At 41.6% G+C, this 19929-nt stretch overlaps 1 protein-coding gene across 1 annotated transcript in view; it reads right to left on the reverse strand.

Moving 5' to 3' along the window:
* LOC122614976 (fibronectin type-III domain-containing protein 3A) overlaps positions 1-19929 on the reverse strand; it is a 117811-nt gene that overhangs the window by 3221 nt on the left and 94661 nt on the right. Inside the window, 7 exon segments of the mRNA XM_043789780.1 lie at positions 1-81; positions 84-359; positions 362-1495; positions 1498-1560; positions 1563-1904; positions 1968-2427; positions 7254-7423. Of these exon segments, the coding sequence (XP_043645715.1) occupies positions 1-81; positions 84-359; positions 362-1495; positions 1498-1560; positions 1563-1904; positions 1968-2427; positions 7254-7423 (2526 nt within the window).

Consider the following 19929-nt stretch of genomic DNA (forward strand, 5'->3'; position numbering starts at 1 on the left):
TGTAACTGGTCACTGGGGCACCATTCTCCTGCAACGGCGCTTGCCAACTGACACCCAGGTGGGTGGCCGACTTCACCAGCACCGTAGCTCTTCGGGAACTCCAGGAGCAGCAGCTGCAGCCGTAAATCTCATCCACTGGGACCAATTACCGGCGCCAATCCGGTTGATAGCCCTTACCTGGGTTTCATACATGCCACCAGGTGTCAGATCCTGCGCCACAAAGTAGGCCTGCTTGCCGCGGTAGACCATCTGCGGAGGTTGCACTTGCTCCAGGCGACGCATCTGGGCTTCGAACTCTAAGATCGGAGCTCCACCGTTATACTCCGGATGCTGGAGCTTCAGAAGGGCGGCGTACGGCGAGGGGGATCACTGCAATGCGGTGGAGGCGGAGCAGATGGCGCCACAGCCTCCGTGGTGACATGTCCTATATCGGAGTAGGGACTCTGACCAGCTGGACCTTCGCAACAGGCTCGCAGAGCGTATGTGGTGCCCGGCTGAAGTCTTTCGCACATGGCTTCTGATTCGGCGCCACTGTAGATCCTTTCAAATGCTGGACCTGCGGCACTTAGCTCCAAGTGGTAGCGAAGGATCTCAGCACCACCGGAATCGCTGGGTGCATCCCAGCGAGCCTTGAACTGGGTGCCATGAATCTTTCCCTTGGCATGTGGCTTGCCCGGTCTTCCGGGACGTTCCGCTAAGGTGCGGTAGCTAACCTCCGGCGACCAGGGTGAGAAACCCGCTTCGTTTTCGGATCTTAGACGGAATTGGTAGCTGCTAGCACGCCTTAATTGCAGGCACTCCGTTTGCAGCTCTGTACCCTTGTAGGTATTCAGGAAACCGTGACCCGACTCTGCATCTTGCAGTTGCAGCAGAAAATCTCCATCTTGCGCCCGTCGCTCCCAGCCTAGTTTTAGGGAACTGGAACTGCTGGCCAGCAGCTGAGGTGGTTTAGGCACTGGCGGAGGATTTCCGGAGGTGCTGTAGCTGGCCACCGGAGAATAGGGACTCTGACCCGCTTCATTAACTGCCGCCAAACGGAAACTGTAGACCGTAGTCGGCTGCAGTTTTCCAATGACATAGTGCTTGGCCTTGATCTTGGCCAACTCCACGAACTTTTGCGGTTGTCCTGGCATCCTGCCCTCATCGTATTCCAGCAGATAGTGCTGAATGCTGGCACCGTTTGCTGCTGGAGCAGCCCATCGAAGGTTTATGGAGTTCTTGGTGCGGGAAACCAGTTTCGGAGGCGGCGGTTGATCTGGCTCACAGGGAGGCGTCCGAAATTCCGTGGGATCACTCACTGTTCCCGTAAGTTTTTGGTAGTGCACCTGCAAGCGCACCAGGTAATCCTGACCCGGCTGCAGGTCCTGCACAATGCACTCGTAGGCCTCTCCTTGGTACAAGCTCTTGTACTTGCACTGCTTTCCAGAATCACAGAGGAGCACTTGGTACCGCAGCTGCCGCATATCCACCGTCACGGTATTTGCAATGGCTGGACTTCCCAAATTATCTTGGCTGCCCGCGAAGTCACATCTATTACCTCAGGCTTTTCAATAGCAGAGATTGCTCAATGATGCTGTTCTCTCGATGGTACTCCTCCTCATCATCGCCGGCCAGACTGGAGTTATCCTCGCCATCCTCGGAGGTTCCCACGGAGCTGGCGCCACCCACACTGCTGCCGGCCCTCTGGGGATGCTGCGGATTCCCGTTCCTGGCCTGCGACTGTTGCTGCTGTGCCACCTGATGGGTCTGCCCCTGGTGCTGCTGCGGCAGGCGGCGTCCTTGATGGTTCACTGCATGATGGTGGCTACTGAGGTGTCCGGGCAGGGACACACCCGGAGGAATGTTGTTATTATTGTGACCATTCAGTTCGTTGGCACGGCGTGGAGATGGCGAATGCGGGGGATCTGGAGGACAGTGAAATGTATATTAATACAATACGTGGCTTGCTTTCGGCAAAGGATACTCACTTGACTCCCGCTGCTTCTCCAGCTTCCGGAGCAGCTTGTTGTGCTGCCGCTGGCTGCGTTCATCCCGATAGTTGGGCGGCGATGGCGAGTGTGGGGAATGTGCGTGTGGCTGGGAGTGTGTGTGCGAGTGGGCGTGTGAGTGGGAGTGCGAATGGGGGTGCGAGTGGGTGGCTGTCCCAGTGGCCGGTGCTCCTTGGGCTGCTCCCACACTTCCAGCGTTCGGTGCTCCTTGGACCGAAGGTGGTGCCACCTGCTGCTGCTGTGGCTGCTGTTGTTGTTGCTGTTGCGGTGGTGCTCCTTGGGGCGCCGGCTGCTGTGGTTGTTGTGGTGGCTGCTGCTGCTGCTGCTGCGGCGGCGGTGGTGGCGGCAAATGATAGTGTGGTGGACCATTGCCCGCAGGTCCTGGGCCAGGATATCCCGCCACCGGGGTGTAGAAATGCGATGTGCCATTCGCGCTTATCTGGAAGGTATTTGAAATTCCCCTTTATTATCCTGTTCAACAATTAGTTAGTTATACTCTAATGTTACTTTAATAAGCAGCGTTTTTCCCGTTTTCTTTGAATCTTCCATGCTTATTTGACTGAAAGACCTGACTTCCACGTCAACTTTTACACGCTGGCTATAAATATCTCGCAAAAGAACAGGCCGTCGACTAAAAACAAACTGATAACAACTAATTGACTCTAGGTTTCTTATCTTTCGCAAAACGGAAGACGACAATTTACGCTACTTCTTCCCGCAATAAATTTCTTCGTTCTTCGCCTAACAGCATTCCATCGATCTTTTAGGAACTACTAAATAGGTAAGTATAGTAACTAAACCCATATAAATTCAAGGAACAACAAATTGCAACGTTTTTAGTGGGGCTGCGTTTGCAGAGGCGGAAAATACCACCTTCTAACGGTATTTTTTTAAACGCAATTGAAGTATATACAAGGGATGCTTGATTGCAAGAAACCATTCGTGGTAATTGTTGCGCAAAACAAAAAAAAGCATTATATAGAATAACAAAAAATATAATAATATCTTTTCATTCATGAAATTGGGATCAATTACTATAGCCCACTAATATTATTTATAGCTAAATAATTTCGAATTCTATTAAGGAATAGCTACAGTGTAAGAAATAATTCAATATAGCTAATAATCCAAATTGTCAACACTGCTTTACAGTCATCAGTATTTCAGACTTCCCAGAAAGTTCCACATCAACTAGCTATTTGTTTGTAACCCACAAAGTCTTATACAGCGAAGCTTTTGTTAGACTACGACTATGCGCGTATATTTAAAATGTAATTGTATTGTATACGAACTAAACGAAATATGTATTTTAAGCAGAAGAATTTTAAAACGTTTACTTATTTCAGGTATTTATCAGGACGCGAACAATTTACTATGACCATTTATGAATTAAAATGTATACTTTTTTGTACAAATGTAGGTAAAATTTAAATGGTTAACTATTATTAGTTATTAGTTTAAATAGTTACCTTAAATATCGTTATGCACAAGTAATTTTTTTTATGGGTTTTTGTTTTGTAAAGTGAATATACAAAGTGATCTGAGTTAATACCCGGCTAAAACGATTTTCCTAGCATATCATTAAATAAATTGCTTTTCCGGATATGGGCAATTAGACACGCCCGCATGTTGCAAATATTACCTAAAAATTACCAAAGTGGCCTAACTGATTATTGATAATTTGGCCCGCCAATCGGTGTAAAACTGTAGCAAACTCTTTTCCCTAAAATTACACTAATTTCGCGATTTTACATGACCAAAGTTGGCCTTATGTGTGTTGTGCAATTTCTACACTACAAATTTCTCACCACGGTTCTTTTCTGATGGTCATTAACTATGAATATACGAAAAAATATGGGTCAAAGTTAATGGGTTTTTTGTTGCGGTTTAGTCTCGAAAACAACAGAAATAATAAAGGAGAACAAAAGAAGCCGGATTAGCACATGGAAAAAAAAACAAAACAAGATTATAACTTTTACTGCGCGGGAGTTTTGGTTTCGTTTTCGGTTTCAATGGTGCGACAGATACCGTTACTTCGAGTCAAGTTGCATAATGGATACCACACCACCAACTATGTAAATTAGCATACAATCAAATTAAAACATTTCAACATAAACACACAAGCGGAAGCTGCCATTTGTAAGTGCAGTATGCGAATTTCTGTGTTTCGTTCAGTGGCGCCCGAACAAAGGGGCTTGGGATCAGATCATATGGCAAATATATTGTCATTCTATAAATGTTTATAACTTTCCTTCATGGATTTGTTATTGAACAGTTTTATAAACTCTCATTAATAGCATAACTATAGTGTTTTATGCCCGGAATATATAATTCGATTTTATAGACTGTCTTCTGTGTCTTTGTTGTTAATATTTTTATTATTGATGAAAAATGTCTCAATCCCAAAATATTAAACTTCAACTTATTAAAATGTCTATTCTGCATTGTCGAATAATATTTTTAAATAATACTTCAAGTTCTATCTTTTCTTGGTATATGGCAAACCCCCTGAAAAGTTTCCCATGTCTAGCCGCTGTATGCTCAAGTGTGTGTTTCTGCCGTGTGTGGCAGCAAATTGTTAATTAAGTCAAGGAAAATTCAGCCTCCGCCAGTCAAGTCGGATTGGCGGAGTCAGCGGAGCAGTCACCGCCGGCACTTTCATTTCAGCAACAAAGCGTGACGGAGCCACATGTGTCCGAGCTGGAATCCGAATTTGAGTACGAGGCGGATGAAGTGGTTGCCCGCTGCATTAATCAAGTTTTCCACTGTGAAAATGGCATTAGGATTGGCGGGTTATGTAAAAATGTGATAGCAAAGTTCAGCTCAAGTGGAGTTCAATTAGGAGTCATGAGCCACAATGTTGCCAGCAGCGGGCACGACCAAGCTGCAACATTTAGTGGCTTGCACTAACTCAATTTGGGCAAAACAACGGCTAAAACCTACAAATTGTTATGCAAATCGCCCGTTTAGTCAGAGTAAATGCAGCATTTTAAGGCTGACAGCTTTTTACTTTTAAAACTCCTAACTTTATACTTTATACTATACTATATCTAGTATTGTTTTTACTTCTTTTTTGATTGTATCGCTTTGAAAGCAATTACATTTTAATTAAAACGATGAAAATACATATTGCTTGTATTGTTCTTTTATGTACTTGTATGTGATGTGTCTACTATTAACAAATAAATCAGCACCACGGAGAGCGCGTAATCGTTGAAAATTATAAAAACCACAGTGCAATTAATTCAGGCTTTAATTGAGCGATTGATAATAATACAATAAATAACCTAACGAGGGGAGTTGGGCAATAGAATTTAAATTGCGCTAGGCGCTAGCCCAGAACCGGATTTGTAGTCTGGTCAAGTCACGAACTTGGATGGTTGGAGGAATCTGCCGCATCTTGGCCAACCATTTCCAGCGATGGAAATGAAAATTCTTAAATGTTGCTACGAACTTTGCGAATTCTGCACATAAAAGAGATGACAGGAATGTTTATGCTGTACAATAAAATTGTTATTATTAAATTAATAGACATAAGTGGCGGCGGGAGCAACAGTTGGGGTTCTGAAACGTGATGTGACTATGCAACGCTCATCTGCTTTGGTTAACAAGCGTTTTTTTTCGCTCCCCTTCAGTTTGCAAATTAGCAAGGCAATTTAACTGGAATGCAGCAGCTCCAACTCTCCATTTGGCATCCCCATGGGAGCAAACTAGTTCTGGATGTTAATGGCCGAAAAAAAATCAAAGGGATAGTAACTTGTAACAAAATATTCAAATAAAATATTGTCAAGTTAAAGTCTTTTTTTTACGTAATAAAGGCCCATATACTAAAGGTCTTAAAAGTCAAAAGTTGAATATATGTAATTCTTAACGACCAAGAATCAAAGTTGAAAGCAATAGAAATATAACCATTTTTCAGATAGCTTAAAATTATGACTCACAATTTTAATTATTCGTACGTGTAAATGTTTTATTACTCTATTAAAAGGGTTCTTAATTGTTTGAGAAGTAATTTTAACATTACTAGAATTAAAATGGCTTGAATAAATAAAACTGTTAACTGGGAATTTAAACAGGTTCTAATATTTAAAGAATGGGAATGGAAAGGAATCGAAAGGAAAAGGCTTATCTTTAAAGTTTACTTTTCATCAAAAATGACCATTTACCTGACAATCAACGCGGTTTCTTTCTCACAGTTGGCACCTCACCTATTCGCAACTGGCTAATTAGCATTCTGGCCAAACAATTTCGCAGAACAATTGTCAAAGCTCACGCCTAAATGACAGCTCGCGAAATGCAATGAAACGAATTCAGGCGATAAACGTATCGTACTGCCTCTGAATGCATTTGCCTTTCAAATATTTGCGCATGGTGACTCAGGAATTGAGCAACGTAAATGGGACTTTGGAATTGTGCGAAATAGACTAATTAGTTGTGCAAATTTCACGCTCTTCCCCTCGACTCCCTCGAATTTTCCCTTACACTGCAGAAGCAGAAGGGCAAACAAACAAAACGATATTGCTGCTAAAAAACAAAAACTTAGGCCAACCGATGAATAAATAAATTATATATACAAAAGCACCGACAGCTGGCCAACTGTTTTTCCGCTTTTGTTTTTGTTTAAACTTTGCTTAAATTGTTGTTATTGTTTAGGTAAAAGTTTACCCATTTTAGCCATTGTTTCGGGCCGTTTCAGTTTCAGTTTCATAATGCATTCGCATCGAATCCCCGAGTCTGGCTGAAATTGAATAGTTTTCAGTTTTCCAGGAACCACTTCACCCGGATCCAATCCGGTTTGTTTGCCGCATACGGCGACATTTGGTCAATAAATTATTTTTACAGACGCCCCCAATGCAAATTTCGTTCTTAAATCGAATAAGCAGCGGGGAATTATTGCCGTTGATTGCTGGTTGTTCGCTCAATTAGCTGTCAATTAATTGATAAGCGAAGGAAGTTCCGCCAGCGGGTTGGAAATGAGATACTGTTTTCCAGCTATTCGATTGCAAAGGGTCTGGGTTTTGCGCATTGTTTTTCCGCTTTAAATGTCCGATAAAATGTGTCGATATTAATTAATTAGTTTGCAGAATGCCTTGTTATAATGAAAGGTTTACGATGTGAAAAGATTCTTTAATTGATAACTTCAGAAAAAGGCATAACTGGTTCAATAACAGTTTGAAGTTAATGAAACTCCAGTTTAATAAATAATTTCCACAGCTTATGAGATGATTCTCGACACTTTTGGGATTCTTTCACATAGCTACTTACGAATGGCGCTGGGTGGAGGTGTCCCTGGCCAGGATGCAGTTGCTGGTACTGCTGCGGCGAGAGCATCACGTGGGTCAGCGTTCCGTTCTCGTTGACGTACTGGGGCACCTGGACGGGCACCGGCATCGGCGGTGGAGGTCGGTTCTGGGACACCATCTGAACGGCGGGACCTGAAAGTAGCAGAAGCGGAAAGGGGGACAAATTACTTAAGATTCTTCAACAAGCGGCAATATGCTGATGATATGAGCGAGTGCGACCATCTCGCAGATACAAAATGCTACAGATACATGTGCTGTATAGTCATGTGAGAGGGCACAAGTTAAAGCAGGCGACAGCTGGCGCCAGCGAGGCGGCAGCCAGATACGCGAGAAAGGACTAGGGGGGATTCAGGACATTGCCAGGACAGCCATTGCTGCTTTATGTCAGCGGCGATTTCTCTGTGTTTGCTTAATGGATATCTCTCTCTTCCTAGCCGACTCTCAGTCTTTTTTTTGGATGTGTGCAAATATATATGCACTGCGATAAATGTATTACTTGGTTCTGGCTCTTGAGAATACTTCATAGTCTAGTTAGGCAAATCAAATTAGTTTTAACTTAAATTTTCCATCAGAACGTGGAATATGCTTTGGCAAAGAACATTAAATTATTTATTACAAATTTTATTTGTTGCTTACTAAAAGTTTTGTCTGAATTGCTTACATACATTCCTTATAAAGTTTAAAGTTTTGTTTCCTTCTCCGATTTGCCCCAGTGTATACATTTGAATATGTATGTTTGTGTTTGCTGCAGCCAACAAATGCTTGACAGAGTCTGCCAATTTCTGGCTCCCTCGTCGCCTCGAACTACTCAACTACGATACGCATACGCACCGTTGCCCAATTCCGATTTCATTTGCAATTTAAGTCTGCCCGATGATTAATATCCAGCCCGGCCCTACCCGTGCAGTCCCGTGCCGCTCCTGTCATAGGCACTGCACTGCCCCTCTCTCCGCTCGATAGTTGGCTTTAATAAATGTGTTGGAAGCATAGAAATCTCTAGAGCAAACATTTCTTGGCAGCCTCATTTCGTGAAGAGAGAAAAATCGAGAATCGAGCAGTGGAGGAGGGGTGAACAAAAGAAGTTTTCGGGGTTCTTGGCAGGGCATCGGAGTCGGAATCGAAATCATAGCCTTAGCATTGTCTGGATCTGTTTCGGGTTCTGGTTATGGTTCTGGTTCTGGTTTCGCCACTGTCATTTGGGCGAGGGAATGGGCGGCAGGGCGGCAGGCGGCAGGCGAGGGATAATACTAATATCAGAACTACCATTCCACGGCCATTTCCATTCCATCTGGGGATCCATTTCAACTGCAACGTTGTCGCATGTCATTGCCACAGAATAAACGACAGCAGACCGCCCCGAAAGTTGCCCCCTCAAACATTTCAGATATATTTTGATTTGTGGATTTGTATTGCTTTTCAATTCTATTCCTCTGCTGCTTGCCTCCAACTATTTTTTGGCTGCAATGCGACGAGGAAAATAATGGAAAAAGCTAAAGACTGCGAATGAGCAAACATTTGTTAACGGACGATGTCTGGTCGAGATTAGCGCATAATTCGCTTTGATAAATGTTAAGGAGACGAATGTCCAGCCATTCTCGTTCATACAAATGTACTTCAAGTGGAATAATCGAATTATTATTGATGTAAATGTATAAACACCGTGATTAAATTAACATGCCTTTCCAGATCACGAAACAAAGAAAACATTTATTGTTCTATTAATTAAATAAATAATACCCAAGTATTAAAGATTTAATATTGGCCTCACTTGCCGCCCTTTAGTTAAATTCCCACGCTTTATCATACCCATAAATATTTAAAGCCCAAACAGAAAAAGAGCGAGTCAGAAATCCATGTTCATCATAAAATGCATTCCATGTTTGCACATCAATATGGATGGTTTAAAATGCGATTCCCAGCTGCAGCATTGCACTTTGCATGCCGGGGCACGTAGGGGCAACGTGGCCACGCCCACTAGTGGCCCATTTTCGGAGTTTTCTCCCTCTATTTCCCATTTCGTTCGCAAAGAAAACCCTTGCCTTCTAGCTGTTATACCGCTACTTGAGGAGTAAAAGGGTGTACAGGTTCGTTGAAAATGATATTACAAATAAAAGAAAGCTATTTGGACCCTATAAAGTATTTGCATACTTTATCAGAATAACGAACTAGCCACCTACATCTGCTACTCAGTCTGTCAGTATGAAGATGGGGAAGTGCGAAGTAAATATTTAATTTGTCACTTAATAAGAAGGGTGTAAGAAATGGGGATATAAGATTCGTTTTATGAACAATTAAAGTGATCTGTAGTTAGTGTAAAATCTCGAAAAAAAGGGTATATAATACTCGACACTCGACTGCAGCATTTGCTCTTGTTGTTGTGCTTTTGCGCCTTCTGTTCTCTTTCGCTGGCTAAACTATGCAGAGCTGCATTTTTTATGGACACCACGCGGCGTATGCGTAATGTTGGCAAATGGATTGTGGGCAGGTTATCGTGTGGTTGCTCTGCGAGGGAGTGTGTGCCAGGTAGGTATGTAGTTAGGGGACTGGGACGGGACTCCCCCGCTTTCGCTTTGATAGTTAAACTGTAAACTTAACGGTAATGCGGCTGCTAATACGCTTAGCCATGTCTCGCACTCATTGAGGCCGAAAATGCTGGGCCCCGCCGTTCAATCATGCATTAAATGCCATCCGCCGGCAGAAATTACTAGACCAGTCCGGACTCCGGACTTCGGTCCCCTGGTCCGAAGTTCCTTCATCTGCTCTTAGGTGTAAAAATGCTGGTTTAGTGCGCTGACGCATAATGCGACTGAAATGCGGACAACCGATGATGGCTGATAAACTGAAACCCAGAGTTTTCTCCCCCCTTCCACAATACGCCATGCAGTTAATCATTTCGAGTGAGTAAGGTAGTGCGAAATGGGGGGTTTTTCAGGGGCCGGTGAAGATTGTCTGGCCAGGAAATGCACACCGTTCCGAGAGCGAGATAGATGGCGAGTGAAATTCCCTCAAGTGTTAAAAGGCAGCAATTAGTTTGGCGGAACGGGGCTGGTTGCCGAGTTTGCGGGGGAAATAGCTTATCACTTGGCCAGCAGACAGACAGTTAAATTAAGTACTATACTTCAGCGACAAAACCTCCTCGTCTTTCTCCGCGAGTGTCTGCAACTCTTACTCAAACTTAATTAATGCTAAACTGCTTAAGGAGCGATTTGGGGTTGGGGTGCTTGGAAAGGTATTCTCGCAAGGAAAGTGTAAGTTACCCTGGAAGTTCCGAGGGATTTCAGAGCATCTATATACTTCTTAGGAAACTTAAATAGTAAGTTAAGACAGAAGTTAAAAAAGTATATATATATATTGGTGGGTACTTTTGAACAGGAACTATAGTTTAGTGGGGAATTCAAAAACTTATATTTCATAGTTACTGAGCTACAAAGTGTTGGTGAGCAATTACATTTTCGATAAAAGCCTTGAGGCGCATAAATGTGCGTTATAGTTACATAGGCGTTTAAACATCCCAGTAACTCAGGTATCAACCCTCGCTGGCGCAAAATCAGCCACTTCAATTTTCTGCCCTGATGCGTTGACCTTGTCCCCTGCACACTCTTAACCCTCGTTGGCCCCCTTAACCCGCCGTTCCTTTGGTAAACAGTGTCAAAATAAAGTTGTGGTCCAAACGCGTTTGGGCTAATTGCAAATTGTTATTGCTTTCCTGTTGTTACGCATTGTTGAGCCGCCCGCCCGGCTTCCCATTCTCCGGCCTTCAGTCCGTCGTTTGTTCAGTTAGTCAGTGTCGCGGGTCCGGGGTCAGAGGTCGGGGTCAGGGGTCATGGGTGAGGGCTGTTGTCTGGCGGTTTCGATTGTTGGCAGCACGCACAGGCATAACACGAATAACACGCACTAAATGTCTATAAAATTAATAACAATTGGGTTAGTAGCCGAAAAGCAAAACTTCAGTCAAGGAAATTCAAGAAGAGATTTCCTCCGATTGAATGTTTTGTTCGATTTGTTCAAGTGAGTTATTGAGGAGGAATTCATCTTATTATATGAATATTTTATATATATTTCATTCTTTCAAGATTCCTTTTGATGAGTGCCCAGGGAGTTGAATAAACTCTCGATTGTCTTGAGCTTGATTTATGATTCTTTTCGATTGGAGGATATGCAAATGATTTCCATGGGGGTGTCAATTTGATATTATACTTTTGATTGGAAAGTTAACTCGCAGGGGGCTTTTGCTCCATTGCTTTGATGTTCTCGATAATTACACACCAAATCTAGACCAGTTTGCGGTTAGTTGGCTCATTAAATCAACACTTTTCCTCACTTATCTCAAATTCCGATCTCATGATAATTGCGTGTCTCTCCCATTTCCATTCGCATTCGCATTCTCTTTAATCTCCCTCACAGTTTCCCTACATAACCATAACCCTCGTTCCCCTTAATTCGCCAATTAACGATGCGTGCGTAATTATCTCGATAATTATGATGAAACAAAATACAGAAAAAGACGAGAAATAAAAAACAGCTTTCGCAAAATGCAATTAGAGCAGAGCGCTCACGAATTCCATCATGGAAAGCTCTGGCAGAAAATTTCTTTAAGAGTTCTCTTCATTTTGTTCACGACATCGCGCATTAATTGCGCATACGCCCCGTTAAACGCTTGCCCACAAATCGAAGGCTACAAAATGCTCTAAGACTCATTGATTGATGGTTTTCCGAGGGGCTGAAAAAGCCAGAGGGGGGTGGGGGAAAGGGAGGATTTGTTTTCCCACGCGGATGGGGACTGGGAGTTGGGGTGGCGCCACCTAGCGTCATTTGCCAGTCTGCACGTGTCGCACGTCCTGTTTCACATCTCCACTGAGCGAAAAGATGTACTGTTGTGGGATCTTTTGCAAATATTTAACAAATATATTTCCTATGAACAAATTGCTGTTGAATGACACAAATAAAGCTTTTTTTTCAGTATTTTAAAAGTTTCTTTTTCTGTATCTCAAATAAAAAGTAAGCTTACAAATATTGTTGTTATGAAAGGTTTTCACAACTAGTTTTTCAGTGTCCTGCAGGCTGCCATTTTATTTGAATTTCCAATATCTTTGACGAGGCAAACACGCAGCCTCTGTCTGCTTTCCCCGTCAGGCAAATATTGGCTTTTTGTATGTCACCTAAGTGAAGTTCTCATAGACAAGCGAAAAAATGGCCCCACAAGGAGTGAATAAATGAAACAAAAAGCGCTGAAACAGACGTGAAATGTTGGTGTCACCAGCCGGGGGACAAATGGGCGTGGCAGCCAGATGTGACCGCCGCAGTAACACCCACACACCACGCATCTACACCCATTTCCCAGGGGATGTATACATTAATGTCTGCACATATACCCGTACATATTTATATACGAACATTCAGCCCGTCAACACATTATGCCTTCATTTATGCTTTATGATGAGTAAATATTGTTATTAAAACGAAAAATTGCGCCTTGTCTGAGCGATAAACCAAGGTCCTTACCCCTCCTCCTCCTCCTCCACCACCAATAATTCCACCCCCCTCCCATCGTCTGTGACGTTAACAAGGCTATAAGTCAGCATTTGGTTTATTGGTTTTGTGTCTTTCAGGCAAATTAAGTTGGGGCGAAAGAGCGCTTTCCTCGCCGGCTTTAAATTAATGTCTTCGCCGTATCAGGTGCATAATGTATCAGCTGGATGGAGGGGCTAATGGGGCGTATTTTCGGTTTAGTTGCGAGATTTATACCGATTAGTGGAGTAATCACCAGGTAGGGTGTCAGTGTACGCTCAGCGATGTTAAGCCCGAGAATTTAGAAATAATTATAGACTGAGCAAGGGATTTACCGTCCTGAGGATAGAGTCGGTAATTAATAGCTCTAAGATAAGTCAAGCATGGTTTAGTTTTAAAATCATTTAATTCCAAAGAACCCAAATAGCAGATGGAAACAATAAAATAATATTTTAATGCATAAGTCTTTATGGTTTAGTATTTGTGGATATGATGGATGCATGTGGATAAGCTTAATGGGGTTGATCAAAACAAATGGCTATGAGCAAACGCAAATAAATATTGCCAAAATAAATAGAAATGATGAAAAATGAAAGCAATGTGCAAACATTTATTTGCATTATTTAATGGACTGTTGGCCAACTTCATAAATATACCAAAACAATTTAAGCGCGTCGCAAAGTTTGGCAAACTGCTCGTACTCAGCACTCGGAACCCCCGCTCGACAACAATTATAGCTCCACTTAATCAGGCCGTTTAATTATTCCTGCAAGGACTCCACTTGCTGCCCCTGGCAGTGCTAGCCACAATCGTTAACACTTTCAATTTGTTGCACTTTCGGCCCTGATCCGCACTTCAATTTCTTCGCCCGCTGGGTTTTCGGTTTGCTTCGGTTTGTTTCGATGTTCGCCATTCGCCATTCGCCACTCGCCGCTTGCTTTTTGCATTACCATAAATGCATGGAGTGCTCCCGGCCCTTTCTGCTTCTTCTTGGCCACCCCCGAGCAATTAACAATTAGTCGGGACTGTACTCCACCCAACTCCTGGCCGCGCATAAGCCCCAATTCAATTAACTTGCCCACTTAAGCCAAAAAACGAAAGGCGAGGGAAAAGCTGTGCTTTCGTTGTTCTGGCCAGGGAGTCTACATGGGGCCAAAATAACCATAAACATCTTTGTATCAATTGGAGTTATTTTATTTAAATTGCTTTCGAAAACTAACTTAAATTATCAATTATGATTAATGAAGGTAAGCTCTACAATAACCAAATATAATACGATATTATTTGTATACTATGAAAGTATATACCCTTTATTTATAAGGGCTCTTTAATGTGTAAATTGGGAAAGAGTTGCTCAAACGAAAGCAAATAAATAAGAAGTAAGAATAAGATGCTAGATGCTGTAAGTGACATCTATTTCTTTCAGTGTGATAGTCCGGTTCTGGCCGAGAGTTCGCCAATTTCGTTCTGGTCTTTTGTTTTGCCGCCCTCCCACTTCGCCCCCTTCCCCCTGCCCCTTTCTCCACCATTCCCCCTCACCACCCAAATGAGTAATTCTTCTCCTGCCCGCTGCGATGGCATTGACATTAAGAAATGCTAACCCGCAATTTGCAATTTGCCAGCGAGCGAGTGGGGAAAAAAACAAAAATTAAATATTACTGGGGGGCGGCAAGGGGAGGGGAGAATCCCAGAGTGGAAGAGAAGAAACAATAATAATAACAAGCCAAAGCGAAACAAAAAACGAGCAGAAGGCGAAGAAAGCGAAATCAGCGTGTGGCGCATGAAGCTCATTAAAACACGAAATGGAAGACGAATGACCAAAGTCAACGGAAAGGGGAAAGGGGGGAAAGTGGCCAAAAGGCAGAAAGGGGTTGGAGTGGGTGGCTAGAAATGAGTGCAAAGTAATACACACAGCCGAAATCGAACCAAGAAGAATGCATATTTTTAAAGGTAAGCTGTCAAATTTGGCAAAAAAAAAAATGAACTTAAATAATAATAAAATGTCAAATCATTACAATATATAGCCAAAATAATACTGAAATATTCCCATAATTTTTTAAGCATTTGTTACAAATAGTACAATTACTATTTCTCTTAGTATACTTTAATTAACCAAAGGGAACTGCTGGAACGAAAACAAATGAAATCAAATTTAAAGCGTGCGTAATTAATTTTCCGCCCACAAACTAAGACGTGGGGGCGTGGTCATTGTGGAGCCGTGGCTCAACCGTTGTTCGCTTGTTTCCTTTCTCTTTGGCTTTTGTTTGCCTTTTGGTTTGGTTTAACCCGTTGTTTTGTTAAAATATTTAAGCAGCGTAAGAGATTTGCAGGATTTCCGAGAGCAGCACTTTGTGCAAATAGGAAACATTAGCCATGGGAATGGCGAAATTTACACTAATTGTTATAAATTAATTTTCGCCATAGTGGGCAATTTAGTTCCGAACACAGTAATTTAGTAAGTAGAGAATGCATGTACGTTACTTTATACCATATAGATAAATTTAAAGAAATAGAATTGAAGCACATTTGTAATGAACTTAAATACTTTAAAAATTGAATTTCACTTCATTTCCATTGAAACGGTATTAGATATTTGGCCGTCTCCTTAAGTAACTGCGATTCTGACCGCCGAAACCTCTGTTTACCGCGAAATGAACCCCTCTTCACATAATAAATCTTTGTTTGCTCTCGGATAAATAATTGTTGCTTCTTACAGACAAAAATACCTTGTCGTCCCCCGTTTCAATCGAGCGCATTAAAGTCCACGACTTTTGCCTTTTGGCGGCACTTAAATTTCAATACGCTGTTGTTCTTGACTTTTACGGCTTTGGATTCCGTGGACGTTGCCAGCTGGCCATTTAGCCATTTCTGTAGCCAAAGCTAAAGCCAAAGCCAAAGCCGAAGCCCAAGCCCAAGCCGTTGCCTTTTTGCCTGAATAATTAATTTTATTTATGCCGCGACAAACGATGCTGCGCTTTTTACTTGATTTTTTCCCTTGTACTTCGCTAAGCCGCAGTGATCATAAATTGTTGAGCACATGCAAAGCCAAGTGGGCGGGGCAGTGAGGTAAGCAATGGAGGCGGTACAATTAGTTGGCAACACGAATGGGCCAAAACAAAAGTGAAAAGAAAAGACAAAACGAGGCTATGTTCACTGATAACCGAAGCAGAAAATAATTTATTTCCCTTTCAGAGACAAAGACTCAAATGCACAGTGCAGGTCAAAAGATTAGAACTAAGCGAGGTTAAGTATTTCAAAGGTTATTTTTCTAGTTTTCCTTCTTAAAGACTTCATCTTAAGTAAAGGTTCCTTTTAAATAAGCATGTAAGTTTTAAAAGGTGGAATAATAAAACAATAATTATTCGATACTAAATACTCATCCACAATTGTGTAGTCAAACGCAAACACCAATACTAATGGCGACTTACGTGCTGCGCCATTTTGTCCAAAAGAAGATTTATAAGGCCGCAGCCACTAAGGATACTTCAAGGACAAAACATGGAAAAACGCCCCGGCACAACAAGAAAATTTAAACAGACTTAACTCAGACGCAGACCAATAAAACTTGTACAGGAGTGCAGGAATGGAGGAAAAACAGCAGGAAAACAAATGACAGTCGGAAAATCCGGGGAAAAGGGCCTCCCCGGAAAGTTCTGACTGTGTTTGTGTGTGTGTGTGTGACCCAGTACAGGTGCTAAAGGACACACAGACAAGACAGACGGACGGACAGACGGAGGTTGAACAATTTGCACCTGTCACAGTTTGAGCGCCACTGAACCGCAGCCAGATCAAATGTTTGCTCAGCTGTTGAGTTCCGGGGCTCCTCCACCTGCCACCTGCCACTCCCACTTCCCAGCGAGGTGTCGCCCCGGATTTGGGTCAGTGGGATATACATATACCCTCTGTGTATACAGACTAGGGCCGTCTTGTGGTCATTGTTTTCTTGCCTCTCGAAAAGGTTCCCGGCCGTCAGTCGTTCGCTCCGCTGATTTGTATGCTCAGACCTTGGGGTTCGGTCAAGAACATTAATCACAATAACCTTAATTAATCATCCTTTTTTCGTATATATTTATATTTGTTTTTTATGGCAACCCTTCGTCGCTGAAGAAAATTCAGGCGTAAAATACAAATTAAACACATTCAAGTGAAGCCTTTTTAGCGAAGGGAAATTTTTTAATTTTCCGTTAGGTTTGCTTTAATTGTTTTTCTTAATCAGTAACTGGAACTTGATTGTTCTATATAAATTAAATATTCCTCTCTTTGCTAATAAAATTTGTAAATTATACAAGCCCTCTTTTGTATATCTGTGACTGTAATAATTTGTGATTGTTTACGAAAACTTTGGCGAGTTCATTTTTGTTCTTTCTGGCCAAAACAAAAATGGAATCCCCCAGTTCAGCGGCAACTTTTACGTGATTTAAGCCCAATTTATTGACAGCTTGCGAGCACTTTTAACTGCCATCCACATATGTCTCTCCAGTCCCGCCCCTTTTGCCTTCATCATCATCATCAAGATTCAGACAGACTAACGACGCCAGCTGCTATTTGCTGGTGTGTTTGCAGTTGTTGTGCCTGTCAAACCGTAAATAGCGTCACTTTGACAGCCACCTAAATATATGCGGATATATAACGCCCTTTCACCCGCTATATGTTCATGGATTCCCATTTCTTTTAGTTTACATATTTTATGAGCGTTTTATGACAATATTAATTGTTGGTTTCCTTCCCTCCCTCCCCTCGTGCCATGTTCCTCGTCACGCCCCTTGATGAGAGAGCATCGCATGCGAATATTATAAAAAACTAAATCTGGATTGAGAGAGCCATCGGGCATTCTAGCGATTTAATTTTCCTAAATTATTAATCACATTTAATTTGCTAAAAAATGTTCCAGGCAAAATGTTCTTAGATTTGCCTTGACTGATAACATTTAATGAAACCATAATTCCTTCGAGTATAAAGCCATTAGTTTCGACAGTGTAAACACGCATTAATTAAATTTGTATACAAGCAAATTAAAAATCATTTTTACGTCAAGAATTCGTGGCTGCATTTTTGTTTTTTAATTACTTGTTTAGCCGCTGGGTTTTTGGAGGCGACATTAGTCGACAATTTCCAGCGAAGTTATTTAATTATTATTTCGTGTGTTTTTCTTTCGACATGGCCTTTGATTGAATGCGTTTTGGCGCTTTGTTGTGCATTCCGAATTTTTATTGAATTTTTTACGTCTTGTTTTGAAATAATAATAAAAAAGCGAATATTTTTCATTGGAAATTCCGCAAGTATTTAATTCGTTCACTGGAGATTTTGCAAGCCTTTGGCAAACATCTTGGCACTTTTGGCTGCCATGCAAAATTTGTTTATAATTTTTTTTGCTTTGATTTCTTTGCTTACTTCTGCACTTCATTGTGTTAATTATATGCTGGCTGTTTACAACAATTTTTCCCATCTCTTTTCGTGACTTTTTGTTTGGTTTTGTTTAGGTTTTTACTCTTTCTTCATTTGCGTTCGTTGAACTCATTGGATTTTTGTGAGATTTTGGAGATTTTGTCTTATTATTTTTTATTTGTATGTTTTGTCTTTTGCACGCGTCGCGTTCGTCTTTGAAATTTCGAGGGCCCGAAATACAAAATATGCCAAAGTTGAGCGCTCTGAAAAAGTATCTTGTGTTTATTGTGCCCGAAAATGTGAAAGTTGTCGACGATTTTGGGTTTTATCCGTTCGCTTTCTTGTGAAGATCGACAAAATGGGTTGGGAAATGGAGTGAAACGAATGTGGCTGCTGAACTCATGACATTAGTTTTAAATAAGTATAAAATTAGGCCTTAAAATGTATATTGCTTTCCCAAAATAAGTGAAGTTTATTGGACAAATTTGACACGTTCCCAAATGCCCATATTAATTTGAAATTTAAACAAGTTTCGCAGTGCCAACGATATAATTTTGGATTAAAGATATTCATTTCGCTCGCAATTTTAATCTGATACTTGGCACACTCGACTTCTCGTTTTGATATAATTCCGTTTGCCCTGCCTTGATCCCATTTATTTTGCTGGAAACTCTTGCCATTTATTTGCGCTCCTCTGCTTTGCGAAATTATTTTCAATTGAATTGTTTATTTATTCTTTATCTTTTTGTGAAATTGTTTCTGCTTATCTCTGCATCGTTTCTTTCTCCGGCTGCTCTTTTTTTCTTTTTTCTTTTTTATATTTATTTATATTTTTATTTTGTCTCTCTCCAATTTCATTCACTGTTTGCCTTTGCCAAGGCAATTTTCCAAAGCATGCATTTTTATTTTTTGTGCGCAAAGTTATGCGCGTTGTAATTGCAAAAGTGACAATATCCGCTTCGTGCTTAGCTGCAGCTAAAAAAATAAAAGAAAATTTGCAAAAAGTCGCAACAAAAGCGGCACGAAAAGTATGCCACAAAACGGATGCAATAAACACGCAGCCCAAAAGCCCGGACCAAGTCATGAATGGCAAAGTGAAAATGGCATTGCCAAAGCCGAAGCGAAATGCGCAGAAATTAGCAAAACGGAAAACGAGAAAATTCCAAAAACAGCGATGGCGTAGCGATTTTCGCAGAGAGAATGAGATTTTTCCAACAGCGAAAAGATTTTAATAAAGCCCAAGAATGTATTATCCAGCATATACATATTCGCGCATAATTAGATGCTTAACGGGTCACACAGATACAGATACAATTTTATAAATTGCACTCGCCTTGTTTATGGTTATTTTTTGTGCCAATTGTTTTCTCTAAAATATTCAAAGTCACGTTGTCTTTGCCAAATGATCTCCTCTGCACTTTTCCCACGAACCTATTACCATCTGAATCTCAGTTCACAAAGTCCCACACACGATGTCTTCTGGTGGCCATAAAAAGCGTTCAAGATTTTGCCCATAATCAACTCTTGCTGATGGATATTTTCGCAATTGACCTTGGGCTTGGTTAAAGTGGTTGTTGTTTCGGGGCTTTGGTCCGCGAATTCGCAAACTTGGAACTACTCTGCGATACTATAAATCTATCTCAATAAGCACTTGGTTAATGGTTTCATTTGGCGATTGTTTCTTGGGAAATCTTTTCATGCATGGCTTAAATATTTAAATTGAAGCAGAACTCTGTAATGTATTT

Source organism: Drosophila teissieri, chromosome 2R (assembly GCF_016746235.2).
Source record: "Drosophila teissieri strain GT53w chromosome 2R, Prin_Dtei_1.1, whole genome shotgun sequence".
Taxonomy (NCBI): Eukaryota; Metazoa; Arthropoda; class Insecta; order Diptera; family Drosophilidae; genus Drosophila; species Drosophila teissieri.